General features: G+C 52.5%; 1 protein-coding gene across 11 annotated transcripts in view; it reads left to right on the top strand.

The window, feature by feature from the left end:
* The window catches only part of MBNL1 (muscleblind like splicing regulator 1), a 100,196-nt gene that overhangs the window by 78,778 nt on the left and 6,838 nt on the right, over nt 1-14,580 (top strand). For 6 of the 11 annotated variants that reach the window (XM_086468684.1, XM_086468676.1, XM_086468683.1 and 3 more), the window contains 5 exons: nt 4,059-4,316; nt 5,422-5,475; nt 6,363-6,516; nt 12,026-12,061; nt 12,760-12,854. In XM_086468684.1, coding sequence (XP_086324810.1) covers nt 4,059-4,316; nt 5,422-5,475; nt 6,363-6,516; nt 12,026-12,061; nt 12,760-12,854 — 597 coding nt within the window. The remainder of the gene's footprint in view (nt 1-4,058; nt 4,317-5,421; nt 5,476-6,362; nt 6,517-12,025; nt 12,062-12,759; nt 12,855-14,580) is intronic. The other 5 variants (XM_086468678.1, XM_086468677.1, XM_086468679.1 and 2 more) reach the window with 5 other exon arrangements.

Below are 14,580 nucleotides of genomic sequence, written 5' to 3'. Positions count from 1 at the left end.
GTGGGGGGATCCCTCTGGGAGCAGGCGCTGTTTGCCGTGGGAGTGTGCTGGTCCCTGCGCGCTGGCTGAGCTCCCGCGGGCAGCGCCCCGCGAGGGGAGAGCCCTCGGCGGCACCGGCGGGTGGCACCGGCCCTCCCGTGGGCACAGCGCGCAGCCGGAACGCGGTCGAGCAGGGCGCTTGCCGCTCAGCCGGTTTCTCCAGTGGACTGACGTCCCAGTGCGGCAGCGCCCAGCCGCCTCCTCCGCTGCAGTGGCCTTTATCTCAGCGGGCTCCGCTCTGGGGAGCTGTCCTTGCCTTGGACGAGGGCTGCCCCAGCCCTGCCATCCCAACAGGGCCCTTCCCTTGGCCCTGCTCTAGCTGTGGCACCAGCGCTTTAAAGAAATCCAGCTGCTTCTGTCCTTTAAGCTGTTTAAGTTTTTTGCTTTTTACTTTGTCTGGGATCAAGGGCACGTCCAGGTTGACCCACCGACTCTGCAGTTCCACTGCTGCTGTCTCACAAAACCGGTATCTGTTGGGGGGAGGGAGTGTCTTTCCCTCCTCTTTTTTTCCCTTCAGCAAATGTGGTTTAAATAGTGAAATACGTAGGTGAGAAGATAATTTGCTGCTGCTTTCCAGTGTATTGATCATTTAATCTGGAGTATCCAGATGTATACAAATACCAAATCAGCACATCGTTTTTATGAACAGCAAAACATTTTAATGTACTTCATAGGTTACAGAAATGCAGAACTGATTTGAAAGATTGTGCATGGCCTGGTTGTTACCTCTCAGAGCAGCCCGCCTGTGGCTACCTGCTCTTTAAGTGAGCTCATTGCTGTCGGTATTGTCATTTGTTACGACATGATTAGAGAGCTTTATAAGGCTTAGGTTGCTCTCCCTTGGAATGAACTGTCCTTGAGAAAAATAACCGCTATGATGTTAGCATCTAATCTTGGAATATGATGTGCTCTGCTTAGAATTTTAAATACTTACTTTCAAGAATGGTGCACACCAACATTAATTAAGTTAGCACGTGTTCTGGGATACTGAACCAGGCTGTTCCACAGCTGAAAGCTCTCAATACGCATACCTGGGATCGTAAGGAAAGCAGGCAGACACCACCAATCTGTCAGGCAGTGTGCCTAGTCTCCTCAGTTAATATGAACGTTTGTACGGGAAGGTCGGTGACTGTTGCTAGCAGTAGGATTGATTTCATACACATTCGGACCGTGTTGCCTGTACAGATAGCATGCAGATGTTTGGGTGTCCAGTGCCTTCAGCCACTCCCGTATGGAATCTGGATCTCAGGGTGGAAATTTTCATGGGTTCAGGCTTTTCCTACAGCCTTCCTCACATCTTGAACAGAAGTGTGCTTCTTCCAGTGAACTAGACGAGAAGCCAGAAGGACAGGGAAGCGAGAAAGGAATTGCCTAACCGTTTTATTTAAAAGGCATGTGTTTCCGTTTGGATGCCATCATTTTCTATTAGAAGCATTCCAGAGTCAAGAAGGACCACAACCGAGCTGCTGTTTCCTGCTTATTTCAAATATACCTTTTTTTTTTTTTTTTGCCAGAAAGAAGCAGCTTAGAAGTTCTTGGAGGTTTTCAGATCTTGGGTAATCAGGAAGTCTGACCTAGTGGTGGCGGCTGTTTAAACCTTCAGAACGCCCTGGATAACAAGATGCCCTTTTTGAGAAATTCTCTTCAGTGCAGAGAAGGAGATGGGAGGTGTGACTCGCTTGTGGAAGGGCAGGGATCTCAGCTCTGCTCTCCTTGTCCCTCCAGCCAAACCTCTGCCCCGCCTTTGGGTGAGCAGCCTGGGACCTCTGCTGTGGCTGAGGTGAGGCGGCGGTTGTCTGTCCCCCAGGGTGGGCAGCGTGAATCCCAGCAGGGAGATCAACAGGAGCTCAGCCCAAACCTAGGACAAGTGACTTACAATGGATCAGTAATAGCGCAGCCCTAACCCAGCGTTTTTGCTAGAGACGTACAGGTGCCTCTTTTGTTTGTGTTGCTTAACGTACGGAGTGGAAAATTATGATACTAATTACAGGGCTATTTATTAATCACTAAATAAGAGCTCTCCAGATCTGAAAGATCTGTGCCTCTCTTTACTCAAGCAGATGAATGACAGTCAGGTGACATTCATTGTATCCCTTCCTTTATCTCCAGAGGAAAAGACTTAGTTATCTATCTATCTTCTAGACTGCAAACAAATGACCAAAGGAAATTACCCATTTTTGTCTTATTTGGGAGGCCTGTGTTTGGGTAGAAGACTCCAGTTCATGACCCAGAAAGTATTTCTAGGCAATGAAAGAGAGCAGGCCGTCACGCGGGCGGTGGGGCTGACCAGCCCAGCCCAGCGCTCTTGGAGGAGCAGCGACAGGTTTGGTGTGTGCTTCGGAGCGAGGCGGGAGAGAGACCAGGAGTCTCACACGAGCAGGGATGGTGCGAGCGCGCGGCAGGTACCAGAAGACTTGTGGGTTTTGACGGCTCAAACAGGCACCACCTCCTTCCCCTGCCACTCCCTGCGTCGTGCTAGCTGGCAAAGCGGTCCGTGTCGCTGCGGGGGGACTAGACCAGGGGAGGGATCTGGCTGCAGAATTACCTGTAAGGCAAGCGGTTTGTTTTTCAGCTGAGGAATTTGCCCAGCGTGTTTCACGAGTGCTGCAGAAACAGTTCTGCAAGCTCCGAGCTGTGAGCAGAAGGGCCACGGGGCTGAACCAGAGCCGTGGAGGTGCCTGAACTGGCTCGTTTGGCTCTGCTGCAAGTGTACATCCAGGGCCTTGGTCGCCGCGTGGAAGAAGACTATAAATAGGGTCATGCTGGAATGACCCTGGGCAAATGGATGTTTCCCGTGAACAGTTTCACAAACGACGTTGCTCTTGTCCTTCAGGGATGTCGTTTCCGAAGCCTTAGATGATGGGCAGCCCGTACTGGAAGCAGCACAGGGGTTAAAAAGCAGCTAGAGCGCTAGCATGGATGGAAACCAAACAACCACCAAATTTGGTTTGTTGCAGGGATCAGAGCCAAGGTCCTTGAGGAAATACTGATGATCCGAGCTCATGGGCACCCACCTTTAAAAGGAAATTCCATCTGCTAAAGTGGTTTTATTTTTGTACAAACTTGGTTGCTTTCGTCCCTTTCTGTTTCCTATAGCCTTTGGAAAACTAAAATGACACACGCGGTTTTGGTTGCGGTTTGTGAAGAGCCGGCCGTGAAAAGAGCACAGGTCGTTGTTTTGAACAGAGGGGTTGCAAGGTGCGGGAAGAGGGGGCCGATGTTTGTGGCGCTGGCGTCGGCGCCGCGGGAGGGCTCTGTGCTGGCTCGGGGCCGGGCTGGAGCCCGCGTGCCAGCCGCGGGGGTGCTCAGCCCAGCGGCATCCTCTGTGCCATTGCCGATCCCGTCAGCTTCGCCCGGCGACCGCTCTGGCTGCAGCCCCGGCTCTTTCCCAACACGGGCCACCTTCTGCTGATCTGCAGGGCGGTCGCCAGGCAGCCCGGGCGAGGCAGCCGCTGCCGCTGCCGTGGGTTTTGGATTGCCCTCTCGTGGCAGACGCCTGGATCGTGGGGGCCGGTGCGGCGCTGGGTGCCGCTCGCTCCGCAGCAGGGGCAAGAAGCGCCTGTCCGGTGAGGCTGCCTGGGGGCGGCCGCGCAGTCATCCCCCCGGCACGTCTGGCTGGTCGCCTTCGTGAATGCATCGAGGGCTGCGAGCTGGGGCACGTCCAGATCACAGTGGAGCACGGCCGCGTCCGAGCACTGTGGTGGGGGGGTGATCTCTGAGCGCCAGCCACAGCTCGTTTCCTCAGAAAAAGCGCTGTGAGCGGCTAAGCGGGAGCCAAAATAAAACCCGCTGTGTGCTTGGCTCTTGATCCCGGCGGGTTTCGATGCTCTTTGACATCACAAGTGGCTTTAGAGAAGCCAGGTCCCTGCTGCCAGGGAGCTGAGCCCACCGTCCCACCACCCCTGTGCTCCACCTGCGGCCGGGCTCCCATCCTCGCAGCGCCCTCGCAGACGGCCAGAAATCCCAACTCCCGACACCCGTCACCCAAACTAAGCGACTTTCTTGTCCCGGTGCCGCAGGTGTGTCGAGAGTACCAGCGTGGCAACTGCAACAGGGGAGAGAACGACTGCCGGTTCGCGCACCCCGCCGACAGCGCGATGATCGACACCAACGACAACACCGTCACCGTCTGCATGGATTACATCAAAGGGAGATGCTCACGGGAAAAGTGCAAATATTTCCACCCTCCTGCACACCTGCAAGCCAAGATCAAGGCTGCCCAGTACCAGGTTAACCAAGCTGCAGCTGCCCAGGCAGCAGCGACTGCAGCTGCCATGGTGAGTTTGGGAAACACCTCTGGAACAGAAGTATGTGGTTGAGAGACAATAACTGATGTGTTAGCTGTTCTCGCTGGAGGGGGGTGCGTGTGCGTGTGCTCGGGGGTCCCAGTCACTACTCGGTGCAATGAGCTTTCTCAGCATGTGGTGCCAGATCTGCTCTTAAGTAGTTTCCACCGTGAAGGTGTTTCACTAATTTTGCCTGCTGGTGTACGGAGTATCTATATGTACATATACGTGTGCATACGTGTGTGCGTGTCTGTGTGTGTGTGTGTGCCTATACGTATTTATAGTTTATTGTACGTTTGTGTGGGTAGACCTGTATCTATCTAGTCGCACAGATAGATAAACCCGTATTTCAGTTACCGTAAGTCTGTGTTTCCAGAGACTTAGTTCGAAGTCGACCTTACTGTGTTAGTGCTGTTCGTAGCCCGCCCCCCCCGTCCCCCCCGAGGGCTGTTGGCAGCTCTCGCAGGGCGCTAGCGAAGCCTCGTAGCTGTAGCAGCCAGATCTGGAACTGCTCGGGAACTGGCTTCCCGGCGCGGAGAGGACAGCACCCCGAGGAGGGCTGCGGTGGCACGTTGTCCTGCCCGTGCTGAGCCCCGCGGGGCTGTGGGGAGAGGAGCGCAGCGGGCGCGCTGGGGCGCGGCGGCCAGGAGGAGCGGGCGTGGCGGCGCCGGCGGTGCCAGGCGGTAGCCGCGGGCTCCCCGAGGCGCTCGCCGGCCGGTGCGGGCCGTGAGCCGGCGGGCGGTGGCGGGGAGCCCCGTTCCGGCTCCCGCGTAGCCGTGAGCACCCCACGCCTCCGCCGGCCTGCCCCTGGGGGGCGGGGCGGGGCGGGAGGCGGCCGCGGGCGTCGCCCAGCCGGCCCCGCCCGGCCCCGCCCGCCCCGCCCCGCCCTGCCCGCGCGGGGGCCGCCCGCCGGCCCCCCGTGCATGCCTAGTCTTGTTACCGTTGTACACGGCATCCGGTGATTTGTTTTTATTTGTTTTTTCTCACCTACCCAAATGCACTGCTGCCCCCATGATGCACCTCTGCTTGCTGTTTATGTTAATGCGCTTGACCCCACTGGCCATTGCCATCATGTGCTCGCTGCCTGCTAATTAAGACTCAGTCGGCTGTCAAATCACTGAAGCGACCCCTCGAGGCAACCTTTGACCTGGTACTATGACCTTTCACCTTTTAGCTTGGCATGTAGCTGTATCGTAGAGTCGAGTTTGGGGTTAATGTGTAGAAATGGAATATCCCGGTCCCCCCCTCCCCGACCCCCGGCGAGGGGCGCGGGAGCGGCCGGGCTGGGCTGGGCCAGGCCCCAGAGCAGGGCTCCAGAGCAGGACCCCGCCGCCCCCGCGCCCCCGCCGGCCCCCTCCCGTCCCCTTCCCTTCCCCCCGTCCCCCCCGTCCCCTCCCCGAGGGTGCCGTGCGGGCGGCCGCGGCGCAGGGCCGGCCGCGGGCGCAGGGTGCGTTGGCATGGCTTCGCGGCGCTGTGGCGCGGAGGCGGCCCGGGGGTGCCGGCATGCGGCGCGCGCTCTGCATGCCCGGGCAGGCGCTGGGGCCCGGGGAGTGGGTTGGCGCCAGCGGCCCTGCCATCCGCTCCGGACGGTGACTATTAACATCGCTTCTACGTGTTGATCCTCATGGAGCTAGCAGTGCTGCTTCCCCCTACCCCGATAGCCTCGCTCCTGATCGAAACCCTGACGCTTTACGGTAGCGTAATGTTTACGCCGGTTCCTATAACGTACGGCTCCGAGGCGTTACCTGTGCCGCTGTAATGGCAGGCTAAAGTAGTGCTCCCTTGTAAAGCTTTTACCTTGCCTTTTATTTGGTAGTTAAGTCTGCTATGCTGCTTGCTTGCTCATGGATAAACATGGTGCTGCCTGGTGTTTTTTGCCTTCTACTGATTTTTCTTTTTTCCTTTCTCTCTTTCCTTTTCTTCACCCTCCCTCCCTCCCTTCCTCCCTCCCTCCCATCCTCCTCCACACCCCACCCCACCCCTTTTTTGTTTTCTTTTTTTTACTGGACTTTATTTTTATACCCATCCACCCTTCAGGGAATTCCTCAAGCTGTACTCCCCCCATTACCAAAGAGGCCTGCGCTTGAAAAAACCAATGGTGCCACCGCAGTCTTTAACACTGGTATTTTCCAGTACCAGCAAGCTCTTGCCAACATGCAGTTACAGCAGCATACAGCCTTCCTCCCACCAGGTAAGTGCTTCTCGTTTGCCTTTCTCTGGGGAGGGAGAAGGGGGAATTCTGGAAAAATACACTAGGAAATAACGTTTGTTCCTGGCGGCAGGTGCCTAAAGGTGTTTGCGTGGCGGCCGCCGGTGCCCGGTGCGGGCAGCCTCTCTCCAGCCCGCGCCTTGCGGTGCCTGGCGAGCCGCGGGCAGAGGAGGTGCTGGCTGCAGGAAGGCTGGCTTCTCTCTGCTTCTCTCGGAAGCTGGGCGGGTGTTTTCCAGTCTAACACAAAAATCAGCATCACGCTCTGTCATCCCGAATCAGAATTTGAAATCGTCTCTCTCGTTCCTCTTTCCCTCGATTAACGTCTCTTCGTTACGCCTCTCTTACGCTGTTGTACTTGTTCCTCTTTGCTGTAAGACCCTTTGCCTACACGCAACCCCTTAGCAGCAGTTGTTCGAGTCACACCCGTGAAGGCTGTGATTCTAACGAGGGTGCAGTGGTCACAGAGGCGCAGGCAGGCAGTCCCGCAGCTAGGCTACTGGTGGACCTACACAAGGAACCAAGGTTCAGGCCTTTACCACTGAAGCCTCAGGGCTGATTTTGGAGTAAGCAGAACCAAGGTGCGCTCGCCCTTTTCCAAGGGTGGTCACATCTACACTTGTCCTAGTGTGGCTGCTGAAGAATTGAGGCCTGTGCTATTTACACGAGCAGAAAGCCCTTCAGAGGGCAAGCGGTGGGACGTGGAGATGGAATATATGTTTTGGTTCTGCCAAGGGCCCTTCATGAAAAATTACACATCTAGGACGTCGGGTGAATTTATGCCTGTATTAGCCCAGCTGTTTTTTACATTAAAAACCCACAGTAAAACAGCACGATCGTTCTAGGAGGTGTGCAGAGGACATCTGATAGATCTGTAGTCAAACAATTAGTCCGTGAGGACAGCCCTTTGTAGACAGCAGACTAGTTGAGAGGAGGGGAGAAAAGAAAGTACAGCTATACAGTCTTTACAGAAGAAAATTAGGGATTTTATCCTAAACGTTTTTGGCAAGTATGTTCCCAGGAGTTCCGTATAATGCCTTTTACCATTCTTTCTTGATCTGGCATACAACCAACATGTATAATTTAAATGGCACAAAAATCAGTTGCTTGATGGAGTACGTTTTAATGACTGACTTAGGTTCCAAAACCTCATTGCAACCACTGCAATACATGAGTAAAGCTTGTTGCAGAGCTTGTTGGAGTCAGTAGAAGGACTGATTGATCAAGCTTTAGAGCAGATCTCTAGCCCACATGCTAGAATTCATATCAAAATGTGTGTGCAATCACAGCCCTTCCTGTAGATATTAAGCAATCTCACAGATTTGTTTCGGCAGTAAGCCATGCAATATTCCAGCTTCCATTAAATCAGCAAGGGGCCGGGTGACTTCTGGAAGTGCTCAAGCTGCTTTGAATCCCGCCCTTGGAGCTCGGCAGCTGGGGTTACCGTTTGTGGGCGTCCTTTGCGCTGCATCGTTGACCGGGGTCTTTCACGTCGGCACTTACACCCAGCCTGCCTCGGCCCTTCCTGCAGCAGCCTGCAGGAGTTGGCGCAGTGGTTCTTGATGCTTCATTTGACCTTCTTGACCACTGAAGTTTGATATATGTTAAACAGGGGGTTTAGCATAAGCGACTCTAAATTCTCTTTTTAATATTTTTCCAATAGTAGCCGTTTGAGCTTTCCAGTAATTGAGTACTTTTCCAAAAGTTTGAAAATTTTATTTGACACCTTTCCCTTTTTAGTTTTCCCCACTTAAAATTAACCAGCATCAGTCCTGTTTGTGCATAGTCCCCTGGAAGCAGATTTTCTCTGTCAGTCCCTAAGAACCGACGGGAGAGTGCAGAGCGTGGGTGCCCTCAGCACCACTACCGTGGAGCAGAGGCAGGTTAATTCAGTGGGTTCTGAGTTAAAGTGGCATTTTTCAGGTTCAGAAGCCCAAAGTGTCATTATATGCACGTGTTCTTACTGCTTCTGCTGCAGTGTATGAGACTGCGGCGGGTCTGGAGGGCAGGACACTCGCAGAACCTACAGGGTGTCGGTGTCTGCCCCTGTGGAGGATCTCGGCAGGACCCTCCTCTCTGCGGGGCACTTCGTGCTTGATGTTTCACCCTTGAGAGTTTTCCACTTGTGTTCCAGACAAACCCAGATACCTCTTCTAAATCGTAAGGCGTAATTCTGGCTGCCTGTGTGCAAGGGCAGGTGAAAGCAAATAAAGGGATCGTCCGTGCCAGGGGCTGGACACTGGCACTCCAGCACACTTGAAATGCTCTCAGGTACTCACCCCACTGCTCTCAAATAAAGCTCCCTCTTTGTGTGGCTCCCTTCTTGAGGTCTCCCAGAAACCTTGGCTGCTGGAAGCTGTCCCCAGACTGAGAGGGGAGTCTAAAAGGCATTGCAGTAAAGAACTGGGAACACCTGTGGTCTTGGCTAGCTGAAATAAGTGGCGTTAGCCTGCCGAACGAGGAGGCTCTGCACGACTTAATAGATGTTCACACCTTGTTTCGGTACTTTGGTCCTGGCTGCTGCCTCTTGACGCCGTGGCAGAGCTGCAGGCGAACGTTTCGCTGTGGGGCTGTGAACGTGCAGAGCACCGGTTCCTGGGCCTTCACGACCTCTGCACGTGCTCTTTGTCGTGCAGGAACCGTGAGCTGCCCGGGACGAAGTCTGCACGTGCGGTTACAGAGCTCCTGAGTGCAGCTGGGTGAAATTCCCGCCCAGGGGCTTGTGACCGTCCCGTGCCCGAGCTCCCTGTCTCCTCAGCTGTGCGTGTCAGCCGGGTGACCGGGTGCTCTTGGAGAGGCGTGATCCTCCGGAAGAGAGGGGCCAGGAGCACCGGGCGCTCCCAGGCGCTGTCGGCCTGGCGCCCCTGCCAGGGGCAGCTGAACCACGTAGCCAGCCGTGGAAAGGCTCCAGCCAGCGCTGCCATTAACGCGTTGCATGTTCCTTTAGATAGCGCAGCTTCCACACCAGAGAACTTGCTCACTCATCGCTGGGGCTCAGCCAGCGCACGGATGCTTTCCTAAAGCGGGGTCTGTGTAAGCACCGTGCTCCGTGGGGCTTCTGGGTCTGTGTGAAAACACTGCTCTCCTCCAAAACGTTCGGGAGGGAAAGATCAGGCACAACTGCCTGCCTCCACAGGAGTGCTTACGCTCTTTGGTCGTATTTTTAATTAGGATTTAGTGGATTGGATGGAATAAATAGACTGAGGGGAATAATATGAGGGAGAGAAGAGAAAAAAATGCTTAAACCACCAGTAAACCTAGAATATTTATTAAAATAGCTTTATTCCACTGCAGAAAGTGAAGTTACGATCAGTTAACTGAGTACATCCTTGAATTAAAATTCTGCCTTGTGCTGAAAAGCTAGGGAACATTGGAAACTGCACATTTATTATTCATGCATTCTCATTAGTCAGTCAAAGCTTCTGAAGTCAAGATGAATATTAAGGTCATAGCAAAAATGATTTTTATTACTGGTAAGAGGGTCATACAGCATTGTGTCTGCGTATTTGCAAGTTACTGCACCCTAGCTAGTATTTTCATTTCTGCCTTACGTTCATTTGCTTCAATTCCCTTTCAAAACTGTGTGCGCTGGTTGTAATGTTAATGATGATAACTCAGACTAAAATTTTGAGCTGAAAAGCCTTACAGTGGTGTTTGAGACTCGTTGTGAATATCTAACTCATCTTTAGCATGTAGACATAATTATGCATGGAATGACGTAATATTCCAGATCTAATGAAGTATGTGCAACCTTATAAATAGGGCCCTTCTGCACAGAGGCAGAACTCACAGGTTCTTCTCTGTAACCTCATTAACACCAGAGGGATGTCGTAAGAGGGACCGAGAAAGCACTTTCACTTACTGTTTGTCCTTGCAGCCGAATTTTGCTCCATTTTTTAATCTTGTAAGTGATCCCATTGACTTCAGCCATGATTTGTGCATGGGGAAGTCAGAAAAGCTACCCTTCTTTTAACCTTTCTTTGTGAGTATTTTCAGGCTCTTCCCTGACGCAGAAATAGAAGAGTAATTAGGAAACATGATTATGCCCTTCTCTTTGTAGCCTTACAGAGACAGTGATGACAGAGAATAACCTTGTCCCCAGCAGTAATTACACCGAGTGACTTTTTCCCTGCTTAGTTAAGTGCCCGTGAGGTTCCGCAAGCCACTACAATGCTTGGCACCACCTAAAACAATTTCCTGTCCCCCCGCGACGGTCACGTAATGTCAAGGAAGCCGCATCGCTGTGGCTCCCACTGGCAGTCTTCTGCAGTATGTTTCCACTTGCACTGCGAGCTCTGTTCCCAGATTTCAGAGTTTATTTCCGCTTCTGCTGTGTCAAGCATCATTAGCAGTGTTAAGAAATGTTATTTGTTAAATAAAAAAAGGAAATCATTTATGAAAAATGGATATTCTGAAATACCAGTAGGTAGTTGTGTGTCATATTGGAAACAAAAATAGAAGATTCCGAGTTCAGTCTGGTGGAAGGCATTTTGCTGTGTAAACAGAATTACCAGCTTAGTGATGTTTGAAAAACAATAGTGTTGTCTTCCTGAGAACACCACACTGCAGTCGGCTCTCTCGTTGCAGGGCAGCATTCGGCAGGTGCTGGCGCTTTAATTGCTTTTGCGTAGCCTAGGGAGAGTCGCAGGTTGTGAGCCCAGGCACCAGCAGCTTCAAATATGTCCCCAAAAACGCCGAGCGAGTATTCTTAGGTGCTGCCGTGCGCTGCGCAGGGGGCTTCAGCTGTTCAGCCGCTCCCCTGAGCTGCAGGCAGACCAGCGGGCAGCCAGGATCGCTTCCCCTTCGCCGGCAGCCCGCGGGGGTCGTACAGACACGCCAAACCCACCGGGGTTTTGCCCGTATATTGCCTAAATGCGGGAGCAGTCAGGCTGCGGCCAGCGTAGGTCAGCCGCCGCGCTGTGCGGAGTCGTCGCTCCCGCCTGTCGGAGCAGGGCCCCGGCTGCTCTGGCCGGAGGGCAGGGCCTCGCTCGCCTCCTCTCGCCGTCTCTTCCCCGGCCAGGACGAGCCGCACACAGCGCTTCCCGGGCGGCTACAGGGTCGAGTCCCTCACTCCGGCTGGTCCCTGTGTGCAGGGGTGGACCTCAGGTGCCAGTTCAAAGTATTTCTTTCCATCTGCGGAAACCGGGGTAAAGGCTATGACAAGGCTTGTGTCAAAATGCAGAAAGGCTTGAGACTGAAAGACCTTTGAGGATAAAGGCGCTTGGGCCGTGCTGACGTTCCGTGGTGCTGCAGAGGCAAAGACGGTACACCAGCACACAGTTCGATCAGCTCTTTCCCCTTCCCTGGAGTCTGGTTCTAATGGATCACTGTGCTATTGTATGGTTTGATTGTGCTGACAGTTACATGCCACTGTTCCCATAATAACAATTTTTCTTCTTTGTTCAAATGAAATTTCTAATTACACGTGTGATGGGTTGTTTTAATTCTTTTCCCTTTCCAAATCCACCTTCCTGTTGCAATGCATGATGGGCAGGCTCAATATTGTGCATGACACCCGCTACAAGTGTTGGTAGGTGCCAGCTTTGTTTCTTGATTATCTTAAACCTGTGGTGCAGCTCACGGACCCTCAAAATCCACTGCTAGATTTTAACTTACAGCTCTCGTGCCAATCCATCTCCCTTAGCCTCCTGCACTAACACCTGTCAATTAAATGCGATTGTTTTATTTAATTGACATGGACACACGGACGTTGTTAATTTTGTATAGCAGTTTTTTGAATTGCACATTGTTCCTTGGTGGATTTTGATTGGACTATGAGTTCCAGTGTTTAGAAACTATCTTGTGTTAAATAAAGACTGCATCTTACTATAGCCGCATAGACGTATACTGTCCTTCAGCAAGATTAATTTTTGTTTGCAGTAAATATTTGGGTTGAATTTTTAAAAGACAAAAATTTGTAAATATAAGGGCATTTAAAAATTCTTCTGTTGATTTTTGTATTGAAATGGTTAAGCTTGTTTGTGTCGATTTTCTTGATTTGATGGTAACAAGCATTTTCCCCTTTTTTTCTCTTTCATTTCCCTCCCCTCTCTCTCCCTGGAATGTCGTCCTGCTTTGCACTGTGATTGCATGCCACGCACTGGCAATGATGTCTCGGGCTTTTTGCTGTGATAAATACCATGCTCAATTATCCTACCACGTGTCGCTCTGGTTCCCATACTGCTACACTCTTCTGTGTGTTTGCTTATATGATTTTCCTTCCGAAAGTTCCCATGGTGCACGGTGCTACGCCAGCCACTGTGTCTGCAGCAACAACATCTGCCACAAGTGTTCCCTTCGCTGCAACAGCCACAGCCAACCAGGTTTGCTAATTTACAGCTTTGTTCCTTACAGACAACTTGAAATCGGTGCTTTTAATGAGCATGGGGGTTTTGATTTTACCTCTTGTTGGCCTACACATTCTCTCTGAGATCTGCAGCACAGCTTAATAAGCCTTTATCCATGCTCAAAAGGTGCTGCAGTTCCATTTCTGATGCTAAAAATAATTGATAATAGAGTTTCTGACTCAGTCTTAACGTTTATGGGCCATGCTGCATATTTCTGCTCTCAGAGATGTAGAGAGAAAGGGATCACAGACGGAACCCATTATGTATTTCTGTGGAGCCAACAGTTCCCTTTAGTGCAGAACTCCAGTGAAAGCCAGCAGAACCTTTGTGCGGAGGGCTTGCAGGATCACAGTTTCCACAGTCTGAGTTTAGCAGTCTGGACATGTTCTGACTCTGCTCTTCCAAGAGCAAAACAAAAACATTTCAGTACGGGCCACGGAGAAACTTCCTTTAAACCGTTGTTTCGGCTTGTGATTCTGCTTGCAAGTGGCCGGTGGCTCGTTGCAGTAGGCAGGCTTCAATTAAGAAAGCACCCGTTAGAGCCTGACTTTATTTCTAAGTAGCTACCCCGGTTGTTGCTGTATTTGGGTGTATTTCAGGAGTCACAGAATAATGCTGTACTAAGTAGGTGATCAAGAGTCCTCCCAGAAAAGCCAGAAGCGATGCTCTAAAGATGAGTACCAGGGGCCAGAGGAGCTGCAGTCCCCACTCGTACCAGCTGGAGCTGCGCCTGAGAACAGAACGTGGCCTGTTGGTTTCATCTGGCTGGGTTGTCGAAAATGCAGATTTCCGTAGTACATCTGGCTGAAAGCACAACAGTAAAAACCTTTTAAAGACCCTCTTGTAAAAACAAAGTACTTTTTGATTTACAAGGCAGTCAGAATTGCCTGTCTCATGACAGCGTCAGTTCTGGTCTAAGGCAGGCATGACGCTCAGCTGAGTGCGAATCCCCCACGTGCCTTTTAGGAAAGAGAACGTTTTCGTCAGCATTTTGGGGGTATGGTTCTGTAGGTGTAGTTAATTCTGGAGATACAAGTCAGTTTTTAGGGCGGGCTCACCTGGCATCCTTAGCTGCCTCCTTAAACAGTTGCCAGGTCCCACCGTGAAGCTGTGAGGTTTGCAGTGGCGGCTGGACGCCGAGCAGCAGTGCCCCTGGGGTGGATGGGGCCGGCTCCGGCAGAGCCCCCTGGCCTCGCCGCAGAGCCCCGGGCGCTGCGCTGCGCTGCCGCTGCGGGGGCCGAGTGCTGCCGGGCCCCGCGGGACTAAGGCCGGCGTCCCTGGCTTCGAGCCTTTCCACCTGCTGAGCGCTGCTGTTTGGTGCGAGGCCCAGCTGCCGGGGCTTTGTTAGCCTGTCTGCTCACGGGGCCCTCAAAAACACCGCTCCAAGGCTGACACTGCCGCAGTGGTGCCTGGGCGTGCGCCTCCCACGCCTCAGAAGGCACCTGGATGTTCTACTGTTCCAAAAAACACTGAGGTTAGTCTGCTTGGCAGGTAGTGCTTTCTGCTCTTGAGAATCGTTTGCTGAGTGACCGCTTAAACTAGCGTAAGAATTACTTTGTGTTTGGAAAAGTCAGTTTATAGGTAGGACTACCCCTGCGTACGGGTCACCTAAGCAAGCAACCACCCGTATGCCCAAAGCATCTTAATATTGCAATTTCTTGCACCATCCAGTTAATTCAAGTGTGCCTCTGTATCCTCCGTA

The sequence above is a fragment of the Leptosomus discolor genome, chromosome 7 (genome assembly GCF_034619465.1).
Source record: "Leptosomus discolor isolate bLepDis1 chromosome 7, bLepDis1.hap2, whole genome shotgun sequence".
In the NCBI taxonomy this organism is placed as follows: Eukaryota; Metazoa; Chordata; class Aves; order Leptosomiformes; family Leptosomidae; genus Leptosomus; species Leptosomus discolor.
Note: the sequence above shows the minus strand (reverse complement) of the source record. Positions and strands in the feature narration are given on the sequence as shown.